Source organism: Saimiri boliviensis, chromosome 2 (assembly GCF_048565385.1).
Source record: "Saimiri boliviensis isolate mSaiBol1 chromosome 2, mSaiBol1.pri, whole genome shotgun sequence".
Classification (NCBI taxonomy): domain Eukaryota; kingdom Metazoa; phylum Chordata; class Mammalia; order Primates; family Cebidae; genus Saimiri; species Saimiri boliviensis.
Genome location: NC_133450.1, coordinates 152,097,979 through 152,122,367, shown reverse-complemented (window position 1 = coordinate 152,122,367; position 24,389 = coordinate 152,097,979). Strand labels below are relative to the sequence as shown.

Below are 24,389 nucleotides of genomic sequence, written 5' to 3'. Positions count from 1 at the left end.
AAATCCCTGGGTTCAAGTGATCCTCCCACTTTGGCCTCCCAAAGTGCTAGGATTACAGGCATGAACCACTGGGCCCAGTAATGGTTACCTTGAGGAGAGAATAGTTATTAGGGACAGGCATAACTGGGTCTTCTCAGGTGCTGGAACTCACTGGTCTTATTTGCCAAACCTTTATTTACATAGATTTTCCCACATGTGTTACATGTCACAGTAATCAGTTTTTTTCCCAAAGACCTAACATAAATGCAATAAGGCAAGCAAAATAAACTGAAAAAAGAAGGGTCTTGTGTGGAAAGGGAGTATCATCAGTCCGACTCTAGTTATAAAGGAAAACCTGCCTGCCCCCTAGTGTGGGTCTTTGGGAAAAGAATGAAGTCATTTACGTCATGGAGTCGATGAGTAGAAGTTGCTGGAACTAATTGTGAAATTAGCCCTCCTAGAGAGACTGATGTGCTGAGTGAGTCTGCATTTGTGAACCTGAGAACTGAACTGGGAACATAGGGGAGGGGAACTCAGAGCTCCACTTTGCACTGATGGGCTGGAATTGGCCTCCTTTTCGAGATAAGCAGACTGTTCAGGGATTTGGATCCAAGTGGCTTCATCTCAAGGTGGACCAGAACCATTAGTTTGTGCAGGGACTGTCTTCAGCAGTGACGCTGGGTGACGAGAAGCAGCAAGGGCAGTTGTGATTGCTCAGACCCCATGCTCACCTCATTTGAATGTGGAAGCAGAACTGACATTTTTGGATTAATTCCAGCAGGGAAGTGGGTACATTTTATAATCCCCAGTGTATTCACTCAAAGGTTGGATCAATGGATACTAAAACCATTAGGTGTAAAATTCTTGATACTAAATCTATCAGTTGTAAAATTCTTGGGGGAACAATCTGTTATGTGACTTAAGTGTCACACCACAGTTTACTTATGAATTGTAAAGGTAGACTGTAACTTTCCACTGGAGAGATCTGGTGGTCTCCACCCTAACCACTACTAATGGCATTATGTACTATAATACAAAAATATGTAAGATCCTTGTGAAGTGTTTGTGTGTATAGCTGGGATTACTGGCAGGCGCCACCACACCCAGTTACTTTTTGTATTTTTAGTAGAGATGGGGTTTTGCCATGTTGGCCAGGCTGGTCTCAAACTCCTGACTTCAGGTGTTCCACCTGTCTTGGACTTTCCAAATGCTGGTATTACAGGTTTGAGCCATGGCATCTGTCCTGTGCCAAGTATGTTTAATCTGAGTCTGAAAAAGGCTTTAGGCCAAACTTCTAGTTTATAGAAGAGAAAAGATACAGAGAAGCCTAAATAAGACAAGAGGAAATAATCACACAAATTCAGAATTTAAGACATTCCACAAGATGGTTGGCCTGGACTCTTTAAAAATTCAATGTCATGAAAAGCAAAGTGTGTGCTTGGAGGTTGCTCAAGAGTAAAAGGTTAAAGAGCTGTGTCAGGCAAATGTGATGATTTGGAAAAAAAAAAAAAAAAACAATCACCCAAGTACATTTGGAAGCAACTGCAGAAATTTGAATATGAACCAGATATTAGGTGACATTAAAGATCATTTAAAATTTTCTTATGGTATTGTGGTTATGGAGGAGAATATTATTAGGAGATAAATTTTAAAGTATGTAAAGTAAAATATTTGTTTCTTTTGAGATGGAGTTTTGCTCTTGTTGCTCATGCTGGAGTGCTGTGGCGTGATCTCGGCTCACCGCAACCTCTGCCTCCCAGGTTCAAGAGATTCTCCTTCCTCAACCTCTCGAGTAGCTGGAATTACAGGCACGTGCTACCATGCCTAATTTTTGTATTTTTAGTAGAGATGGGATTTCACCATGTTGGCCAATCTGGTCTCGAACTCCTGATGTCAGGTGATCCACCCACCTCATCATCCCAAAGTGCTGGGATTACAGGCATGAGGCACTGTACCAGGCCATAAAACATTTCTATTATTACAGTTTACTTTCATATAGTTTTAGAAATATATATACATGCAGAGAAAGCAAATAGGGCAAAATGTCAATAATTGTTGAATATAGATGGAGGGTATACAGATATTCATTTTTCTAATACTTCAATATTTCTGTATGTTTGAAAATTTCATAATTAAAAGTTAGAGAAAAAAGGAGGGAGCAGAGAGACTCAAGGGGGAATAGTGGACTTCCAACTAACAAGATGTGAGGATTCAAAGGATTCACTGGAAGCACGAAGAGATGTGACAATACAGGCAGGGTGTGTTTGTGAAACAGCAGCTCATGGTTCGTAAAATAGCAGCTGAAGCTTGTTTATGTATAAAATCCAGTGTGAGAGTTGTGTGTCAATCCCCTAAAGTCATTATGAGAAAGGCCACTTGCAAAAATAGGGGTGGACTTCTTGTCAGCAGACAGCCCTTTAGGAGGTAGAGGCAGGAACTTTGATTTCAAGAGAAACTGAGGTAACTGACAAGACTCATTTGATCTTCATTTGAAGGCAGAGCTTATCACTGGTGGGCTATAGAGTCTTTGGTCTGTCGGGGACTTGAAAGACGCACAGACTGTTCATATTGTCTTTGTCGGGAATAGTTTGATTTGCTTAATTCAGGATCTTACTGTCTCAACCTCAGTGCGTTTGTTCGACAGCTGTGGAGGAGGATGGGCGAATGCCTGCTGCTTGCAACATCACGGCTCATACAGCTGTCAGCCTGATTTCTTCTAGAGACAGATGTTCCAAAAATGATTGTGTGTTTTCTATGTTAGCAGCCTGCATGGAGTCTCAGGGCTTTAGAGATGGAGGCACAATTGATTCTTAACCTGGGGTATATAGATTCTCCCCTTGGTGACTGGCTCACCATAGGGATTTTATGAACTCCTTTAGACGGTCGTCCAAATCTCAGCCTTCTTTTTCTCTCTTGGGAAGGATTCCTAGTTTTCAGCTGATTCCAGTAAGTAGTTGTAACCTGAGATATTTAGAAGCCACTGATCTGGTTCAACCTTTAAGTCTCATTTAAAAGATAGAGAAACTGAGAGGAAAAAACTGATCAGGAAAAAAAAATCAGTTATTAAAATTTTTGGAATGTCTGTGTACTTTGTAGGATTGACCTGATTTTCTGCCACTGCAGACTGAGCTAATGGCCCAGTAAAATCAGTTGAATGAAATAGAGCCACTGGGGAGCTTTTGCTGTCAGCATAGAAACCCCAAATAGCAGAGACAAGTCTGGTTGAAATCCCTAAGAAAGGAAGCAAATTTAGGAACAGCCCCTGCAGTATCTAGAAGCCAGCAGCATGGGGGAGACCAGCTAGGTTCTTTTGCCTGGATTACATTTGAGCTCTTTGAAAAAAAATATTGAGAATTATCTATGGCAACAAATTTTACCTCTCCACTTACATTCTTCTCCAGAAAGCCCTTCCATCCCCGTTTCAAAAAACAACCAAACAAAAAGTGGATCCTGTGGCAGAACTGACACAAAAAAAGATAGCTCAGGATTTTTTTTTTTTCCTGAAATAGAGAAAGCACTTTATTTGATGAAGCACTGCTAGGCTTACCAAGTAAGATGGAACAGATTCTTTAAATTATACATTGAGAATGATAGGGGTGGGCATGGGGGTGGAGAATAAATATAACCAAGAATAATGCTATGTAAGTAATTTTTGAGAGGCTTCAAGCATCTGGGTGCCCAATGAAAGGGGCTGGTGGGTCCGGAGGCCACCTCTGCTCCCAGCTGTGGTAGCTCTGGGTCATGTGGGATGCTATACTTTTCCTCCAATCTTTCTGTCACCCTCTCTTACTTGATTCAGGGGCCTCCAGTGGAGCACCCTATTAGTGGCATCTTCCCATGACAAAGTTAGCTTTCATGCCAAGTTCTATATATTTCTTAGGGGACATCTGTTGGACCATATATATATGTATATGTTACTTCTAGATTGGGAACTCACTGAGGGCGTATCCAGACATACCACATGGGGGAAAAATACCTTGGTGGGCTAAGTATTTGGGGCCATGGTCCCCAAAACACTTTTTAGCTCTGATTTAATTTTGAGTAAAAGGTCCCATGTATCTTCTACCTCAGCCTTGTGTCTACTTGCCACTGTTGGGCAAAAGCCATTATTCATTTGTTCATTCATTCATCACTCATTTGTTTTTTAATTCATTTATGTGTTCACTCATCCATTCAGTAAATGTTTATGGGATTGCAATTGCAATACACGATTGCACACCTGCCAGACTATTTCTGTGACCTACATTTGAGACCAGAGACTGCAGAGTCGTCTTTAACTTTTCTCTTTCCATTGGCTGTGTCTACTCTCACCCTATTGTGTCTGCCTAACTGATCCTTCCTGCTATATTTAACCCATTCCATGACCTTTTTACTCCATTAGCAAGTCTTGTCTATTTCCCATTTTGGCGTTGAGGGGAAAAAGCACAAACCATTTTTCCTCTGCTCTCACACCACAACAACAGTCAACATGGAAGACTTCTGTGACCAGATATGTGGAAGTTTTCCCCCACCCACCAGGCAAAAGCAATCTGCAGTGGCGACCACCTGGGTGTCCTCTAATTCACTTCAGTTCTGACACTGTCTACCTGCAGATGGTGTCAGATCCCACAGGTTGAGGGCTCAGTCTCCAAGACTGCCCCATGCTCTGTGCTTGATGCCAACTGCAAGCCCCAGGTTGTTTTCCTTGTGCTTCTGACTGACTGGCAATAAATCTGGGCTCTCACAGCTCCCACCCTGGTTTGATTGATTTGCTAGAGTCATTTACAGAACTCCGGAAACACTTTACTTACATTTGTTGGTTTGTATATTACAAAGGATACCAATGAAGAGATGCATAGGGAGGGGTGTGGAGCTTCCTTGCCCTCTTTGGGCATGCCATCCTCCAGGAACCTCCATGTGTTCTGTTATTCAGAAGTTCTCCAAACCCTGACCTTTTTGTTTTTTGTGGAAGCTTGATTAAATAGGTATGATTGACAAAATTATTGGCCATTGATGGTCAACTTACTTTCAGTCCCTCTCTCTTCCCTGGAGGTAGGGGAGGCTGGAGCTTAAAGTCCCAACTCTCTAATCATGCCTTGGTTTTTCCAGTGATTAGCTCTTATTCTGAAACTACTTAGGGGTCAGTCAGCTCACTAGAATACAAAAAGGCATCACTTCGGAGATTCTAAGGATTTTAGGAGTTGTATGCTAGGCAATGGGGTCAAATATCAAATAATATATTTTATAGTATTACAAGCTTCCTCTATCATTTCTACTTTCAGGTTATCTTTAGCTCTTACCTAGATCAAACTTTCCTTAGCTCATATCTAGAGCATGCCACTTCCAACATGTTGGCATATGTTCCAGCCACAGTGGAGGGGAACAATTGCTATGATAGAGGACAGATGTAAGGCTTGATGTATTGTTGTCTTAGTCTGTTCTTGCATTGATATAAATAACTACCTGAGACTGGATAATGTATAAAGAAAAGACATTTAATTGGCTCTCGATTCTGCAGGCTATATGGAAGCATGGCTGGGGAGGCCTCAGGAAACTTATAATCATGGCAGAAGGCAAAGGGAAAGCAGTCATGTCTTACATGACTGGAGAAGGGGGAAGACAAAGGGGAAGGTGTGACACACTTTTTTTCTTGTTTGTTTTTGAGATGGAGTCTCACTTTGTCATCTAGGCTTAAGTGCAATGGCATGATCTTGGCTCAGTACAACCTCTGCCTCCCAGGTTCAAGCGATTCTCCTGCTTCAGCCTCCCTATTTGCTGAGACTACAGGCATGCACCATCACGCCTGGCTAATTTTTGTATTTTTAGTAGAGATGGGGTTTCACCATGTTGGCCAGGCTGGTCTTGAACTCCTGACCTCAAGTGATCTGTCTGCCTTGGCCTCCCCAAGTGCTGGGATTACAGGTGTGAGTCACTGCACCTGGCCAGTGCTATGCACTTTTAAACAACCAGTTCTCATGAGAACTCACTCACTATCATGAGAGCAGCAAAGGGAAAGTCTGCTGCCATGATACAGTCACCTCCTACCAGGCCCTTCCTCTAACATTCGTGATTACAATTCGACATGACATTTGGTTAGGGACACAAATCCAAACCATGTCATTGGTCAGGAAAGGAAAGTTCATTGTGTGTGCTTCACAGAGGCAGAGTTGTAAAGACAATATATTCTTTAGTTGTGACTTGAAGGATCTATTGTCTTATTTTATTAAATCTAAGCACAATTTTTTTTAACATACTGAAGCCAGGGTATGATTTTTGATCAATGTATGCATTTAATGTGGCAATATTTGTTTCTCCCCAAATCTGGTATTATTTTGGTTGTGTTTCTTACAGTCTCTGACATCTTAGTATTAGGAAGATATAGTAGACTTAAAATCTGTGGTTGCACAAAATAGACTCCAAATTGATTTTTAAAAAAATTGTTGAAGGTCAGTAAAGGGTGTATTATTTCCTTATTGCTGCTATAATAAAGCACCAGAAACAGTGAATTAAAATAACACGTTTATTCTCCTATAGTTCTGAGAGTCAGAAATCCAAAATGAGTCTGAGTGAGCTAAAATCAAGATGTCAGCAGTTCCAGTCCCTTTTGGAGTCTCTAGGAGAGGAATGCACTCTTTGTCTTTTCCAGCCTCTGGAGGGCTCCTGTATTCCTTGGCTTGTGACCACATCCTCCATCTTTAAATTGTATTATTTCAATCTGCTTCTCTTGTCACACAGTCTACTTTCTGACTCTGATCCCTCTTGCCTCCCATTCACAAGTCTCTTGTGATTACACTGGATCCATCTGGAGAATCCAGGATCATCTACCCATCTCCACATTGGCAAAATCCCTTTTGCTATATAAGGTAACATTCACAGGTTTTGAGGATTAGGACAAGAACATCTTTGGGGGCCACTATTCAGCCTACTAAAGAGATAATTTATTTTAAAGATGCTGATATGGCTTTAGACACCAAAGGTGAGATGATAGCCATGTTCCAGGAAGAGCCTAGAAACTTCATTTCATATATCTGCTCCTGTCTCTGTGTCTATATTCATTTCTGTCTTTTTTGGCAGACTGACTTCCTCTGCAAGTCAGCCAGTGCGTAGAAACATGATTGCTGACAACTCCTGAGCCTATAAGTTATGATTTCACTACCCAGAATTGCTCAGCTCTCTCATCTCTATTCCAAATCCTAAAAAAAAACCACACAAAAAAACTCTGATTGGTGTTCTTGGGTCAATTCTTCCTTCTCCAAGGGGGTAGCCAAAGGTGTAGAGCTCTTCCACATTGCACGAAATGACTGCCAGCAAGAAGGCATTTCAAGACATACTCAGACTCTAAAAGATAGTCCTCTATGAAATATGACTCATTGTTCACCAGGAAATTGAGTAAGAGGCTGACATTTCGCATAGAAGGTACTACCACTTAGTCAAGTGTTTTTCAAATAGTGGGTATCCGAGAAATATTTCCTGAATTGAGTTGTGAAATTTCTCCAAAGTGTCCTTTCATCTATAAGGTTTTGTCACCTTGAACCTGGAATCCTGCAGTCTCACTGCACCACCCTCTCCCTTGCCATGCCGTATTGTTATAGCCCACATTTGGGACCAGAATTCTTCAGTTGCTTTCTTTTCATCACAGAATAAAGTTGAAACTCTACTATTGATATATAAAATGAGGGGGCTGGGTGAGGTGGCTCATGCTTGTAATCCCAGCACTTTGGGAGGCTGAGGTGGGCAGATCACTTGAGGTCAGGGGTTCAAGACCACCCTGGTGAAATCCCAACTCTACTAAAAATACAAAAAGCTGGGCCTTGTGGCACACACCTGTAATCCCAACTACTTTGGAAAGTGAGGCAGAAGAATTGCTTGAACCTGGGAGGCGGAGGTTGCAGTGAGCTGAGATCGCACCACTGCACTTCGGTCTGGGAAAAAAAGTGAGACTCTGCTCTAGTTAGTTTGGTTTCCAACTGCTGCCCAGGCATTTGTCTCAATTATTTTTATTTATTTATTTATTTTGAAATGGAGTTTAGGCTGGAGTGCAATGGTGCCATCTTGGCTCATTGCAACCTCTGCGTCCCGGATTCAAGCAATTCTCCTGCCTTAGCCTCCCAAATAGCTGGGATTACAAGTATTTACCACTACATCTGGCTAATTTTGTATTTTTAGTATAGACAGAGTTTCTACATGTTGGTCAGGCTTGTCTTAAACTCCTGACCTCAGGTGATCCACCCGCTTTGGTGTCCCAAAGTTCTGGGATTCCAGGCATGGGCTATCACGCCCGTCTCAATTATTCTTGTGGCTGCACCTTTTTGCCTGGGACTCCAGCCTCGAAAATGCCAGACTCTACCTCCTGGCTTCTTGAGTCTTGCCCTATTCCTTCAGGCCCTTCTAGGCTACAAATGTTCATTCTTTTCTTTTAATTCTAAGAACATTTTGAGTCTGTTCTACATAGAGTCTCAGAGCAGATTTTTTTAGTCCCATTTCCAACCCAAATGTGGGAAACCATCCATACTCTGCCTTTCTGGTGGCTATTTTGCTTCTACTTGAATAGTTTTAGTGTTGATGAGCTAAACTTAGGCTGCTCGTCCCCATTTTCTCAACAGCTCTAATTAAATAACTCAAACATGCAATTATCTTTTTAGTCATGACTGTCTTGCTTTTTTAATAAAATTTTCAGTTCTTCTAGAGGAACAAAGTAGCTGCTCAAAAGGCGTTGATTATATTTATGCTTAAAATTACAATTTCCCAACTTAAGTTAAACCATTGCTACCATTTTTATTTTCTTTTATTCCAGCTTTACCATACCTCAGAGAAGATGACCTGCCATTATAAGGCTTATGATTATTGTCACGATACCTACAACAGGTTTCCGAGCAGAAAGAAAGCAAAGAAAATCCTCTAGACACCGAATCTGCTGGTGCCTTCACCTTGGCCTTTCCAGTCTCCAGAACTGTAAGCAATACATTTCTCTTTTTAGAAATTAATTACCCAGTCTAAGGTATTTTGTTATAGCAGCCCAAATGGACTGAGACAGACCATATATGCTTCTCTGTACTTCTTTTTAAAAATACTTAATATAGCTATGACATCTATGTCAATATACAAAAATTTAATTATTTTTAATCATGTATCATAATCAGTTATTTTCTCCTGTTGACCAACACTTAGCTTGTTTCCATTTGATTCTTTTATTCTGTTTCCTTTACCTTAAAAGATATTAAAATTGTAAAAGACCACTATATTCCCACTCACAAATTCACCCACTGTTATGGGCTGAATTTCATCCTCCCACTGCAGGTAGGGGCCATCCAGGTAATGTTCTGAGTAAAGAGAACTAAATGTAAGAGACAGAGAGTGGTGGGGACTGTGGTATATTAGAGAGTACAGGCTCCTTCTAAAAAGGCACCCAAGACGCCATGATTCAGCTGATTACTGTCATATGGAAATGCGGGTCTCATATTACCAGATCTTCAGGATTTTTTTAAAAAAGAAGCCAGAAATCTGGAATTAGATGTGAAATCTTTCTTTTCTTTTCTTTTTTTTTTGGAGACAGGATCTTGCCCTGTTTCCCAGGCTGGAGTGTGGTGGTACCATATTGGCTCATTGCAGCCTCGACCTCCTAGGCTCAAGCAATTCTCCCATCTCAGCCTCCAGAGTAGCTGAGACTATAGGCATGTGCCACTATGTCCAGCTAATTTTTCTATTTTTAGTAGAGAGGGGGTTTCACTATGTTGGCCAGGCTGGTCTCGAACACCTGGCCTCAAGAGATCCTTCTGCCTTGGCCTCCCAAAGTGCAGAGATTACAGGAGCAAGCCACTATGCCCATCCTCAATTTTTAAATGTTTCAAATTAAAAAAAAAATTGTGCTGGCCAATAATACCCTTTCCGTGCTGGTATATGACCCACAGGCTACCTGTCTGCAACTTCTGCTTACTGGAACAAGTAATTTGTGCAGCTGTAGGCAATTATCTCTCTACCTCAAAATTTGTTAGCATGAGGATGGTGGAGATTAGATGGCGGCAAATAAGTGCACAAGAAAGTCCAAGTAATGTTTTAAACTACTGAGGTTTTTTTTTTTTATTGCAAAACATTTGTTACAGAAATTTCAGAAAGTTTTCCCGTGGTATCTGCCAACTTCTGCTTTGAATTATATATCTAAACAATCAAGCTCAAAGTGCATTGTGAATCCAATAATAGACCTTTAAAAAAACAATTCTTCTAAGGATTTATATATATAGTGTCGATAGATATGCAAACCATGGTCTATCCATACACAAGGAAAAGATGTATATATACTTAGCAAACCCAATTTCAAAACCATTGTACTTGTAGGAATTCATTTAAAAATGATATCTGAATAATTTCCCCTGTTATAAACTAGGGTTAGAACGTTTACAAATGAGAGTCTAGGTACTATATTATGAAATGGCTGTGAGTACAGTATGCTGCACGTACTGGTTTTACACAGCAGTGGCAGCAATATAAACTCAGGTCAGATGCGGTGTGACAGGAAGCAGGTAAGTTCATCCCATCTATGGTACTCTTCTTCTGAATCTCTCTCACAAAGATTCTGTGTTCAAGTTTAGATTTATGTGGCTAACAAATATACATGCATATATCATTCAGAACAAGAGTAACTCTCAATAAGGCAAGTTTCTTTCCCCCCCGTTTCAGTTCTCAGTGTATTTTGTGTGTACACTCACCAAGTCACAATCAAGAATCTGATCCTGTTGGCTCTAAATCAGAGGTCCCAAACTATTGCCTTTGGGACTGAATGCTGCTGGCAGACATGTTCGTTTGGCTAGCACAGTGTTCGGAAAGCTGAATTTGAATGTCTTTGTGGTGCGATGTGTATTCTCTCATGCCTTACTTACAAACTCTGTTTCTTCTGTTGACTTTCACCAGTCCCATTCACACATTTGTGTGTTCTGGATCTGGCCCCTCCATGTATTTGAATTTGCAGCCTCACAATCTAGGTGCAGATGGCTGGTTTTAAAGATGTGTGGGAAGCTGCAGTGAAGATGTGTAGGGCTCTTGAGATTTAGAGAGGCAAACATTGGACGAGGTGGATGCGAACACCAGCCGCATTAGGAGCATGGGGTGGAGACAGGAGGAGGCTAAGTTAGTGGGAAGATCAGGCCGGGGACAAAGTAAAAATGTTTGGCTTTTTCCAAGTGGCTGCTGTTTGAGCTTACTGAGGCAGGATCAACAAGGTATAAAGGTAATGGGGGCAAGGGTCTGTTGGTCTGGTGAAAAAGCAGCTAGTCTTGAACTAAGAGAAGAGAATCAAGTAGAGGGAAGCAAGAAAGCCGCACATCCAAGCACGAGGCTGAATTTCCCCGTTTGTCCCACAGGTCTCAGCCACTTGCCTCCTCCAGAGGAAGGCATGGGTCCTGATTGACATTGATGCTCTTTACAAACCCTATGGACTTCTAGCCATACACATGTCTTTTCAGTTTCCAGCACACAAACGTTGTGCAAATACACAGGGGCCTGTAGGTTTAAGGAGGCCAGTAGGCTAGGTAATGTAAGGAAGGGAAAATTCACCTCACTCTTATTGCCATCTGGATTACCTGGTCACCCAAATCCTCTCTTAGATGACCCGTAGAAATGGTCACATGTTGCTTTCATTAGCAGTGATGAGTGCAAGGAAATCATCAGAGAAAAGGTAACACAACTACCTTCTGAGAGGAATTAAAGAAAAAAATTGCTTTTCTTAAATTGGAACCAGCCTTTCCTTTGGTTGACTCCAATCTGAGAGACAATATCTGACTTGTAGAAAGGAGAAAGCTTAGGTCAATGCAGGCTGAGAGGAAAGTTTTCTCTACTCATTTTAGGAGCAGTCATTTACAAAACTGTGCAAATTGGCTCCTCGCTTTTCCAGATGTTGAATGGCTTCTAGTAATGGTGATTTTTCTAAAAAGGTAAACTCTTTAGAATCACCCAGTGCTTGACCAGACACCAAAACCCATGCCACCTGCCCCCAGGCTAGGCTTACCCCCAAGGTGAGGAAGCTACAAGACAAGGAGGGAGGTCTCTTGTATCATTGGATCACACATTCACAGCCATCTGCGCACTTCTGCACTCTCACAAATGGACTTTGCACTCTCATCTCTAGGTTGGCAATTTGCACCCAGTAGCGCTAAAGAATCAAATGTGTCTTGCATATATCACAGATGCACAACACCTAGACCTTGGCAGACCCAGGAGGGCTTGGTTTGCCATCTCTGGGTCCCATGGCTATACAACCGGCAGTTAATACTTTATTTCATATTATTTGTTCAGTGCTTAAAAAAAAAGATTTAAAAATCCCTTGGTTACTTTTTTTTTTGTTTTTAATTTTTAAAAACTGAACATAATCCCCATAGTAAGAAGCCCAACCGTTTGAGTAAATTCCTAACTGGCTTAAGCGTCACAGCAGGCAACAGTAAAATGTTAAGTGCCTTAGAAAAGTCAAAAGAAATGCATATAGCAGTGCATGCATTTTGTTGACACAAAATTAAGACTGGGTTTTTGAGAGCGATTACTCCACTTAAGTCACATTGTTATTGTTAAAGGATAGTGAGTTATAATGCAATATCTAGGCCAAATATATAACCACCTACACACTAGCATCACTTTATCTAGAAACAACATAGTGTTACTAAATGAACATATTTATAAAATACTGTACACTGCTTCTGCATGGGGTCAGCAGATGTAAACAAACAGCTAACTCAACTGGAGTTTAAAATATCATTTTAAATTCATTTGTCATATAGTCTTTTGCATAACATGCCAGTTCATCTTTCACAAAATCACAACTTGCCTACCACGGCTCGCAGGGCTCATTAGAGGAGATACATCAGCTTATACACGTATTTTACAGTGAACTACAGGAACGTGAAAAGCATCAAGCAGATCAGGAACAAAAATGCCCAGTTCACAAAGATGCTAAATAACATGGAATTGGGAACAGAATTAATCACTGTAACATGTGCTTCTTTATTGAATGTTACAGATTTATAAATGATTATAAAGCTGGCCTGTAACGTTCATTAATACAACCACATGCTACAACTATGCTGGGTTAAACATGGGTTACATACATGTTTCCATGTGTTTCGTAATACAGCATTGCCCAACATGTGAATGGTATAGCCTATAGATAGAGCACGATGGATGACTGGATAATATTTATCATCTTTAAAGAAATTAAACAGCCCAAACATTCAGGTAGACTGTACAGACTTGAAAGTTAAAAAAAAAAAAGTACTATCCAGTTATCTACCATAATATTATCTATAGAAACCACATTTTAGAATACATTTGAAACATTCAGAAGAAACACATTTTGTGTTCTTATAAGTACATTTTTCTCATTTGATTATTCTCATATATAAATTTTAAAAGGGGAACTTTCAAAGTGCTAAATAATATCCTAGACCTGGAAACTTAGACATTTAGAAAACATCCAGTTCTGTAAAGTGCTGCATTCTGACCACTAATACACCTTTTGGCTTGCAGAAATAACACAAACCAGTTATGTCAGTTGTACCCAAGCATTCCAGCTATTCATACAAATCTATCAAGGAGGGGCTCTCTAACTATAAATATAAAGTCTATTGGTTAAGCAGGAGACCTCCACGGTCATTTTCATAAAACATCCTTAATTTTTTTTTTTCAAAAGGAACAAGCAATTTAGAACAAATCATTACATATAGGAGTCTATAAAAATTGGCACCTTTGAAGCAGATGATTAAACCACAGCTATTACTTCCTTGAGCTCTCTGACTTTATTTATGGTCCTCAATAACTTGCTGTTCATAAACTGCTTAATTCACAAAGACAGGTAATTAACGTCCCCTGGATCAGGGATGCAGTGGAATCAATGGGCTGAGCATAAGCTGACTGCACAAGGCCACAGAATCAATGCCACATCGGTGCACAGAGAACCCGGACATGGAAAGAAACGGACTGAAAAAGAACACACATGTATGTGCACAGGAAAGAAATGGCCTGTGGAAGTTACACAGTTTGTGTCTACAGTCATTTAAATTTGGCTTATATAGTTCACACGTTTCACAGATGTTAGAATTTAATTTTCATGCCCAACAAAAGAACCAGGTAATTGCAAGATTAGGACTGTTGAGTATTTAGTTTCCCAGTTCCTATACTTTTCTCTCCTAAATCACAATGAATGGCAACACTTGCGCTCCAAATGCCTTTCCCTCACTTCCAGTCTGGCCCAGGATGAGGCTCTGGAGGTGTTTGATGTTAATGAATAATGGTTTCACCTCCTGCTTCTATTCCTCTATAGACCCTTCAGGGAGGCTTCAGCTTTTGATTGTGCTTGATACGTAAAAATCCTCAACATGTTAGGATCTAAGTGCATTGAACTAGCAACATCTCATTTAAAGAACAAAAATAGCAAAATCTTGGTTCAAACTCTAGTGCTGAGATTCGGCCTTCCTGAGAATCACAGAGAGATGGTCTCAAATGTAAAGTGCCTATTACAACTGTATTAACTATGAGCAAACATGGTTCCTTTTCCTCATTATCAGTCAATATGGAACCAGGGGCTCATGAACCCTTTCAAGTTATATTGCAACTTTGCATGCATGTACATTTTTTTTTTTTTTCTGGAGAGAGGGCCTAGAGTTTTCATCAGATCCTCATAGGGATTCATGACTCAAGGAAGTTTAAGACCAAGTGATTTATTCTGAGACCCTGTGCATGTTTGCTGGAAGGGAAATAGCTAATATGGGGCCCAATAAAATGTTAAGTGTTCCTAGAACAACTGTAAATGAGGGAGTCTGGGTGTTTGTTACCAATTCACCTAAACACCAAGCAGTGAAAAGGAATTAAGTCTTTACATATGTGACCTCATCACACTTTTTATAGCTGAAATGCTTATTCAGAAGAGTTTTTATTTTATCTTACATTTAAAGGAAGAGACTTAATCGATGTATTTACTTGATTTCACAAAATGAAGTAAAACTTCGTGTTTGCAATTATAATTAAACAAAAGAACCAGGTGGTACCCCAGGCCAGAAACAATAGGTCATTTTCCTTAAAGGCTTTATTCTTTTTTAAATGTCAGTGAGCCAAATAGGAATCCAAAGATTTGGGGTCAAGATTTCTTTATCCCAGTTCCAATCCAGATTCTGTTCTAGAAGCTTATGCCGATAACGTAGAGTCTGTAACACTAGCAAGTTTAAAGTTGCATGTCTATTCAGATTGTACTTGGTGTAAAAACTTTGTTTAGGAAAAGCCAGAATAAATAAGATGTCCCGATAGTGAGTGATTTCAGACAAAAAAGGGCAGAGAGAGGGCAAGGAGTGAGTCATTTTGACAACTCTAGTTTGATATGAGAGAAAGTCATAGGAATTTTTAAAAATCATAATTTCAACATTTGGTCTAATAGTATAATGAACTCTTCCAATGGAACTTCTTGTGTATTAAAAAAATCCTGATTATACTTCAAGGTGATAGAAAAGTCCAAGCCTCTTAAGAAAGCTCTTTATGTCTGTTTATTTTATATATAAATATGTGTCTCTGCATAAATGCATATACATGTGTATAAGTGGTATATACTATAGAACTCTTTATATGGTTTATTTGCTTTCTATTTTGGTCTACTGTATCTTTTTTTATAGCTCTGTCTATAAGAAAATATTCATGGTATGCTTGCAACTGATGGCTTTGGGCTGATACCAAACTCCCAGTCAATTCTAAGGTTATTTATAGTTTTGAAACTTCCTTAAAAAGTACTTTGGAACATTTCCATAGAAAAGATACCAGCCTTTGAAAAACTCCAATTAAATTTATGCTGAGCTCAGATTAGATGGCAAAACTCTAGGTATGAAAATATCCACATAAAACCATAGATTCATATACAAAATGGTCATATGATGAGTGGTGTGAAAAATTGGCAGTTACGTCTTAGAGGTGTTCAGGAGGACGTGGTGGAGCCATGCAAATGATGACAGTCACACAGCAGTACAACACATGACATGAACAGTGAGAACAGAATATCCCACATGGCAATTTCAGGCTAGTTCCGTCCACAGTTTTTTTCTTTTTTTTTTTTTTTTAAAGTCTGATATTACATATTCAGTGAATGAATTCATTGATGACAGGTGAGATACAAAATAAATTAAAAAATATAAAGTTATTTAATTACATTCATCCTGATCCTGAGCTTACTCGACTAGACTTGAACACCCACTGTATATAATAAATCACTTGACTTTTGTCTTTTAACATCAACTCTTCTTTCATTTCGATTGCAATACAAAAAGGCATTTCTGTTCCCTTATTTTCTTCAAAAAAGGATAAACAGTTGTGGCACCAGAAGTGAATAGATAAAGAGACAGGTGAACTATGACTGTTACCTTGTTTTTTTCTTTATAATGATCAATTACAGAAGTGTTGGCATGAGAAGGATGTGGGACGTTAGGTAGAACTGCTTGCTGCCGGCTTATACTGAATAAAGAGGATGCTCTTCATCAGTCACCAGTGATGGAGCCAATGTGAAAAGAAAACAGAATGGAAGTTTAGAATATCTCATTTTGTACGCTGGCTATGTTATTTTATTTCGCAATTTAGCCCTGCATCCTACAACTCTCGATAATGGTCAGAAATCAACAGATGCCTCCTGGCATGAGCGTGCTCGAAGCCCCTTGTTTTCCCCCTTTCTAATGGCTTCCTGCCGTGACTGCTGATACACATTCATCTCTAACCCTTTCTTCTCCCTCTCTTCCCCCTCCCTGCCCAGCAAGTGTGAACATGCCTTAAATCCCCTGTGTCTGGCATTGGGTCAGATCAAATGCTTTCTTCATCTGTGGCCCAGAAGTCGCCTTTGAGTTAACACCTCCCAAAGCGTTGGCTGGTTTTGCTCAGCTAAGAATGAAGCAGGTATGATTCAAGGATGGGGCAAAAGCTGGAGTTGGAGAGAATTTTAGGGCTGGATTCTTGAGCCTCCTGTGACAGATACTAAGAAGGTTTAGTGATGCTTGCTTTCAAAGCTTTGGAAAGCCGATGTTCTGGACAGTCTCCTCATGGACAGGCTGTCCCCTCGGCCCTCCGGCTTGGAGGACTTACTTCTCTGGAAGGGATTTCGCAGGCTTGCTGTGTTCCGCTGCCTGTCGAGTTTGTCACTGATGGAGAAGCTCTTCCTGGTGTGTGCATATGGCACGCTTGGCTCCTCTGCCGAGTAGCTGTTGGCACGCTCTATCTTGGGGACAGTGATGTTGTTGGACAGGGTTCTGTCTGAGTTATCGCCCTCCTGGGAGGATATCGCAATGGTGGCTCTGCGGCTTTTGGCCTCATTCTCCTCACTGTCAGAGCCGGGGTGACTCAGTTCCGCTTCTCGCTCGGGATGGCAGCAAGATAAGTCCTCCACTTTGTCTCCAAGACCTCCAGGGAAGGCAGCTCTGTCCGCAATTGCTTGAGGGGCATTGACACATCTCGTGTCAATACAGTCTGTAATACTTGTATATTCTGCTGTTTTCACAGGCACCCCGAAGTTGGCATAATAGCTCCTTGAAGGAGAAAACATAAAGCTATGAGATTTCACGATGGGTGCCTCTTCGAGAAGAAAGGGTGTGGTGGCTAGGTAGCGGCTGCTTTTGGAGCGCTCAATGGTGTGGTACATCGGAGGGTCTGAGTCCCAGGGGTTTTGGCATTCTGGGAGGTGGGTATAGTCTGAAGAAAAAGATCTAGTGTCCATGGAGGTGATGTCCTCGAGATCAATGCTCCGGCTTGGAGGTCTGTCTGTGGGTGCAAGAGTTGCATAGGCACTACTTGAAAGGGCTGTGGAAGGTACTGGAGTTGAAAAGCTTGGCTCACCCAGCCCAAGGATGTTCATGGAATTGTCCAGAGGATCTATATCACAGTGGAGCTCATCCATAGCAGAGACATAGATGTCTATACACGATGATGGTCTTCTGGAGTCGGGAACAATGGCCAAGGTGTTGGCAGGGGCTGCAGGAGCTTTGGGTTCTTTTGCTACCGAATGGGAACTAGTAGCCCGGTGTAGGCTCAGGGACCTTTCTTTAAAAATACTTTCCAACTTTTCTATACCACCTTTGTCTTTCATATTGACTGAATAGAAAGAATGGCTTCGCATACGGGGCATTAAGGTTGGAGAAGTTGGGGACATGGTCTCCTCACCTGCAGGGTCTATACTCTCCTGGAGCTTGAAGGTGTTCCCTTCCTGGCTGTTGAAGCTGCTCTGGCGGACGATGTAGGCTGCGTCCGTGCAATCCGAGGAGGTCCTCGAACGGATTTTGTTGGACTCAGCCCGCTCCAGACCTGTCAGGCGCTCCAGGGCCGTGGCCATGCGCCCGATGAGGTCCTCCAGCTGCGCCAGCCGGATGTCCACAGTCTGGAGCGAAGCCTTCATGGAGTGCTCTCTCTCATTGACTTCCTCCAGCCGCATGGACATGTTCTCCACCCTGTGCGAAGAAGAGAGAATGAGAGTTACTTGGCCCGGTTCCTCTGCTGGGGCTTATGAGAGCAAGGATAAAGGGCATCACAGCTGCGACTGACCTTGGTAACTTCAGTGCTGTCTTCCTAGAGGGAAGACAGGCTACATGTGTTGAGAGAGGTTGGGGAGGAGAGGTTGGAATTGACGCTGTGACAGAGAATCACAGAATTCAAATCTTTTTGAGCTGGAAGGGGCTTTAGAGATGATCGAATCCAGCGATGTTTTAGCTGTCAATCCCCTTTTCCCTCAAGGAAATGGAATGCACAATCCTGATAAATAGGCACTAAAATGGAACCGTTCTTACTGAAGTAGAATAGGGCTGAGTCCACCATGGTCTAGCTGTGGCTTGGGGCAGGGTTTAATGACCTAAGTAAGCATTCAGGTGTTAGCTTATCAGGGTCACCCAGAAAATGAGAATGTTGCATTTTGATGATTTTACCCAGAATTTTTGCAATAAAATTTTAGAATCTAGCTATTTTTCTTGCAATACACATGTAAAATTTGTATTCCATGGATGGGGGTTATCTTTATTTTGCATTTATACAATAATTTTTATTCATGATAATCTTTTTAGAAGGTTGTATCTCTGAAGGAATTAACACGGCGCAGTTACTGAGGTACCCAGGATTGCTTTAATCTAATCCAATCCTTTCATTAATAAAGGAAAAGCAAAACATCAAGAAATTTAACCAAGATTGCATAAAGCAATTTGTTGCAAACACTGGAGTATCTGTCAAGAACTTAGTTCTCCTCTCTGTCTCTCCCTCTCTGGTGGGCTGATCACAGATGCCTTATATTACTGTTATTTCTAGAATTCTCTACCCTCCCACTGGAAATTCTTTTCTTTTTAAAATTAAATTAACTTTTTTAGGGATGGGGTTCTCACTTTGTTGCCCAGGCTGGTCTCAAACTTCTGGGCTCAAGCGATCGTCCTGCCTCGGCCTCCCAAAGTGCTGGGATTTCAGGCATGAGCAACCATGCCCTACCTTTCGTTTGTTTGTTTGAGACAAGGTCTCACTCTGTAACCTAGGCTGGATTGCAATGGTGTGATCATAGCTCACTGCAGCCTCAACTTCCCAGACTCGAGCAATCCTCTCGCCTCAGCCTCCCTAGTAGCTGGGACTATAGGTGCATGCTACCATGCTAGCTGGTTTTTAAATTTTTTGTAGAGACAGGGGCTTGCTGTGTTGCCCAGGCTGGTCTTCAACTCCTGGGCTCAAATGGTTCTCTTACCTCAGCCTCCCAAAGTGCTGTGATCACAGGTGTGAACCCTGGGAATCCTTAGGGGCATGGGTTTTCTTATATTCCTGTTTTCATTTCTACGTGGCTAACCTAATACCTGCCAGGTGTCAACAAATGTTCACTGGGTCAATGACATTTACGAACTTAATTGTCACTCAGTCTGCCTGGCCATTTAAGAAATTTAACTAAGATCGCATAAAGCAATTTGTTGTAAACACTGGAGTATCTGTCAATGGGTCAATTCTTCTCTCTCTGTAGAAGCCATGTATTAGAGGCCACATATTAAAAATAAAATCGTACCTTATTTTTCACTTGCTCATATTAACTTGGAAAGGACAAACCAGAGCCAAGTTATGATTTCAGCTCAGACTTTCACTTTTAAATGTCCAAAGACACACCTTTTGGTGAATTTAAATGAGACCCATGCACAACTTTTCTGGAGAGGATTAAAGTTACTTTTTCCAATCCTTTTAATATGCAGAGTAAATCATTTGACTGCTGATTCTTCAGGCACATGCTGCAGGTGGACCATGCTTCACAATGGATGTGGGAATTAGGCTGGGTCCCTGCAGTCTGTGGGGGTGGGGGTGAGCTGTTAAGGACAGCGACACCTCTATTAGGGAAGCACATACATTTCAATGCCAGAAGCAGGTATAATACAAGAGGCATGTGGATCTCTGAGAGACCTGTCAGCTTCTTAAAAACCACCTCTCCTGCTGGCCAGGAGCATGGGAGTGTGACTCCTCTGCCTTGGCGCACATTTCTGCCTCTCTAAGGGCCGCCATTCCCACACTGCTTTTATCCTTCAGCTTCCCTTCACACAGCCGAAGGTCCCAGCCTGCCCTTAAGAGCCCTGCTTGTCATTTTTTCTTTTGCTCCCTCCTGCTGCCCCATAACCAACCCAGCACATCTCAGGGGCCAGGCGCACTCTGCCACCATGCCCAGGTGTATTCTCAGAAGACTTGTACATTGAGCCATTCTGTATCTGGCAAGCTCAATGCCATGCACTCAGCTGACAGTTAATTCAGAAGGAAAATACAGCTTTTTCTTCTGTCACTTCATTTTGTCATATAAACATAGCCAAAGAAACAAAATTACTTAAAGTAGCAGGTTTGTGCATCTCATAGACCAATTACTTTTTCACCATCTAGCCTATGGAGTTTGATTTTGCAAGTACTGTAGTTAATTTTTTTTGTAATGCAATAATCTTTTATATTTATTTATTTTTGAGTTAACGTTTCACTCTGTCACCCAGGCTGGAAGGCAGTGGTGCAAATATGGCTCACTGCAGCCTTGACTTCCTAGGCTGAAGTGATTCTCCTACTTCAGACTCCCAAGTAGCTGGAACTATAGGTGAGCACCACCATGCCCAGCTAATTTTTGAAATTTTTTTTGAAGCAATGGGGTCCTATTATGTTGCTCAGGCTGGGCTTGAACTCCTGGGCTCAAGCTGTCTTCCCGCCTTGGCCTCCCAAAGTACCACCACGCCCAGCCAATAAACTTTGTTAAGTGTATAAAATACTTGTTTATTTAAGTCCAGAGGAGGACAGATCATGCATTTCTGTAGCACGAGATGTTATGCTTAACATACTTTAGGCATTGGGGCTCACTAGCTCTCTTATGCTAGCAGAGTAATAAGAGGCAGGGTCATTTTATTTCTCCTCCCTTTCTCTCTGGAGCCCAGTGTGTACCAGGTTGGTACTGACAGAGATGAAGTTGCTGTTTTGACCTAACTGCATGTGGTCACTGGTCTGAGTGCTGTGAGGTATCTCCTTGCCATTGCCTGTGCTGTGGGGGCCTCTCTGTCCACATCCCGCCCCCCACCTTCAGCCCTAGGATCCAACGCTATAGAGAAAACTTGTAGGTGAGAGGCAGGGCTGATGCAGCAACGACAGGTAACAGAAGAGTCAGGACCTAAAGAGCCATGTGTCCCTATAGCCCCAGCTACTCAAGAGGCTGAGGCGGAAGAATGGCTTGAGCCCTGGAGCTCGAGGCTGCAGTGAGGTATGACTATGCCACAGCACCACAGACAGCCTGGGCAACACAGGGAGATCCTGCCTCTTTTTATTTAGTATTTATTTTTATTTTCCTTTTTTTCCTGAGGCAGTGTTTCACTCTGTCACCCAGGCTGGCGTGCAGTGGCACCATCACAGTTTGCTGCAGTCTTGACCTCCCAGGGCTCAGGCAATCCTCCACTGCAGCCTCCTGAGTAGCTGGAAGCACAGGCATGCACCATGACACCCAGCTAATTTTTGTACTTTTTGTAGAGACAGGGTTTCATCATGTTGTCCAGGCTGGTCTCAAACTCCTGATCTCAAGTGATCGATCATCCACCTCAGCCTCTCAAAGTGCTGGGATTTTTACAGGCAGGAGCCACTGCACTCAGCATTTTCTCCCTCCCCCCACAAAGAAGAGTCAGGACCTGGTTGCCTGTAGGACACAGAAACTGAGTAGCCAAAGGAGATGACAGGATGGCAGAGTAGTGCAGAAGGAAGAGTCTCCTCAGGGAAAGAGAAGGTACATGGGAGAGCCCCAGGAGTGAAGAGGCATGGCTGCAGGGCATGGACCAGGAGACAGAACCCTGTTGGAATAGGGCCAAGCAACTGTTCTCATCAAACCTTAACTCTCCTATGGACTCAGAGATGGGCTGAAAGGTAAGGCTTGACTAAAATAATAATGGACTGTTTTCTCCATTTTCTCCCAGAATTCTGGGTGTGTTTAACTATCTAAATGTATGATCACTTAGGTCATGGACTTAACTGATAGGGGTTTAATATGGGGGTTATAAAAGAATTAAAAAGTCCTAGAGTCAAGGTTACATATGTTTGTTTCATAACTGGACTGCTCCCTTGAATCTTTAAAAGAACATTTTTCAGGTTGGGTGCAGTGGGTTACATCTGTAATCCCTGCACTTTGGAAGGCCGAGGAAGACGGTTAACTTGAGCACAGGAGTTTAAGACCAGCCTGGGCAACATGAGGAGACACGGTTTCTACAGAAGTGCAAAGATCAGCTGGGTGTTGTGGTATATGCCTGTAGTCCCAGGTACTTGGGAGGCCAAGGTAGGAGGATCACTTGAGCCTAGGAGATTGAGGTGGTGGTGAGCCCAGATGGCATCACCGCACTCCAGCCTGGGTGACACAGTGAGACCCTGTCTCAAAAAAAGAAAAAAAAAAAAGTTCAATGTAAATGGAGAGGTGTCACAGATATAAACAGGCCTGAGGTACATACCAACAGTTTTGGGTCATGATTGTAGTCACTAAGAACTGATTCTGATCAAAGAATTTTGGGAATACAAATGGAGATATATATGGATGATAACAAATTTATGGATAATTTAAGGAGACAGATACCTAAAGTGACTAAGAAAAAAGAGGCACTGCAGAGAGGAGGAGGTGCTATGGGAGGAACTCTTTATTGAATGTTCCCTCTTTCAAATCTCCAACCTCGAATGGCTCATTACTGAATAACTCAAGAGGTGATCAGAGCAGGGACACAACAGGGTACTGGAAAGCTATGAGGTGGCCCATGAGAGGAGGCCCAATAGGTAGGTGCAAAACCCCAGCTAAGATGATAACTAGCCTCCTCAGCCAGCAATATGTCCTCACAGTTGGGAGAAATAACTCCTAATTGTGATCTCCAGAAAATGTAGGTAACCCTTAAGAACCAATGGGAAATAAAAAGAAATGCCAGGAAAAGAGCATTCAAAAGATTCTGGTGGCAAAGAGTATTTTGGTTTCCACGTGCAATTTCTTAAGAATTGTTATGCTGTGTTATGGAACTTCGCCTTCCTTTCTGATAACCTTGAAATGTGGTGAAAGAAAATGTGTGGTAAAAGAACAGAGTATTGGTGGGCCATGCCTGTTCTAAATTTCAGACATTCCCTGAGTGCTGGCAGTGGGGTGCATGGAGGATAAGGATAAAAGCAATCCCGTATTGCATGAACTCAGTCCTCGGGGCTCCTGTTGGAAAAGGGAACACAGGTTTCCAATGAAAGGCGAGGATGCAGAACAGTTAGAGCAAACTTCTGCTTATCCACAGACTCGTATCAAATCTATGAATTATTAAGTCGTTTACGGCCACCTACCCTTCCCTTTGGGTTAATTATCCTTCTCATTAACTCTGGGGAGAAAAAGAGAAACAAGTTTAAACTTATTCAATGCAGAGACCAAAGATCAGCTTTGGAAAAAGATATGATGGGAGGTGGATGAAGTTCAGCTTTTTGGCTTACGCTGATTCAAAAACATATTACTTATGAATTTCATATATCCTAAGTTATTTCTCTCTGCCATTGTAATGAAAAATTGTAAGTTGAATATACTGTTTTTTTTCTGACTTTTTACTGAATTTTGTGGGTACATAGTAGGTGTATGTATGTATTTATGGGGTACATGAGATGTTTTGACACAGGCATGTGAGGTGAAATAAGCACATCATGGAGAGTGAGGTATCCATCCTCTCAATCATTTATCCTTTCAGTTACAAACAAGCCAATTAAATTCTTTATTTTAAAATAGACAATTAAGTTATTATTGAGTATATTTGCCCTATTGAGCTATCAAATAGTAGGTCTTATTCTATTTTTTTTTTTTTTTGTTCCTATTAACCATTCCCATCCCCTCTCCAACCCCACGCTACCCTTCCCAGCCTCTGGAAACCATCCTTCTACTCTTTATGCCCATGAGTTCAATTGATTTGACTTTTAGGTCCCACAAATAG

At 41.7% G+C, this 24,389-nt stretch overlaps 1 protein-coding gene across 15 annotated transcripts in view; it reads right to left on the bottom strand.

Moving 5' to 3' along the window:
- Positions 1 to 10,004: 10,004 nt before the first annotated feature.
- Positions 10,005 to 24,389, bottom strand: part of TRPM3 (transient receptor potential cation channel subfamily M member 3) — a 919,012-nt gene continuing 904,627 nt past the window's right edge. For 9 of the 15 annotated variants that reach the window (XM_074394685.1, XM_074394688.1, XM_074394689.1 and 6 more), the window contains one exon: positions 10,005 to 18,398. In XM_074394685.1, the coding sequence (XP_074250786.1) occupies positions 16,946 to 18,398 (1,453 nt within the window). In that variant the 3' untranslated portion in view covers positions 10,005 to 16,945. The remainder of the gene's footprint in view (positions 18,399 to 24,389) is intronic. The other 6 variants (XM_074394692.1, XM_074394693.1, XM_039461313.2 and 3 more) reach the window with 1 other exon arrangement.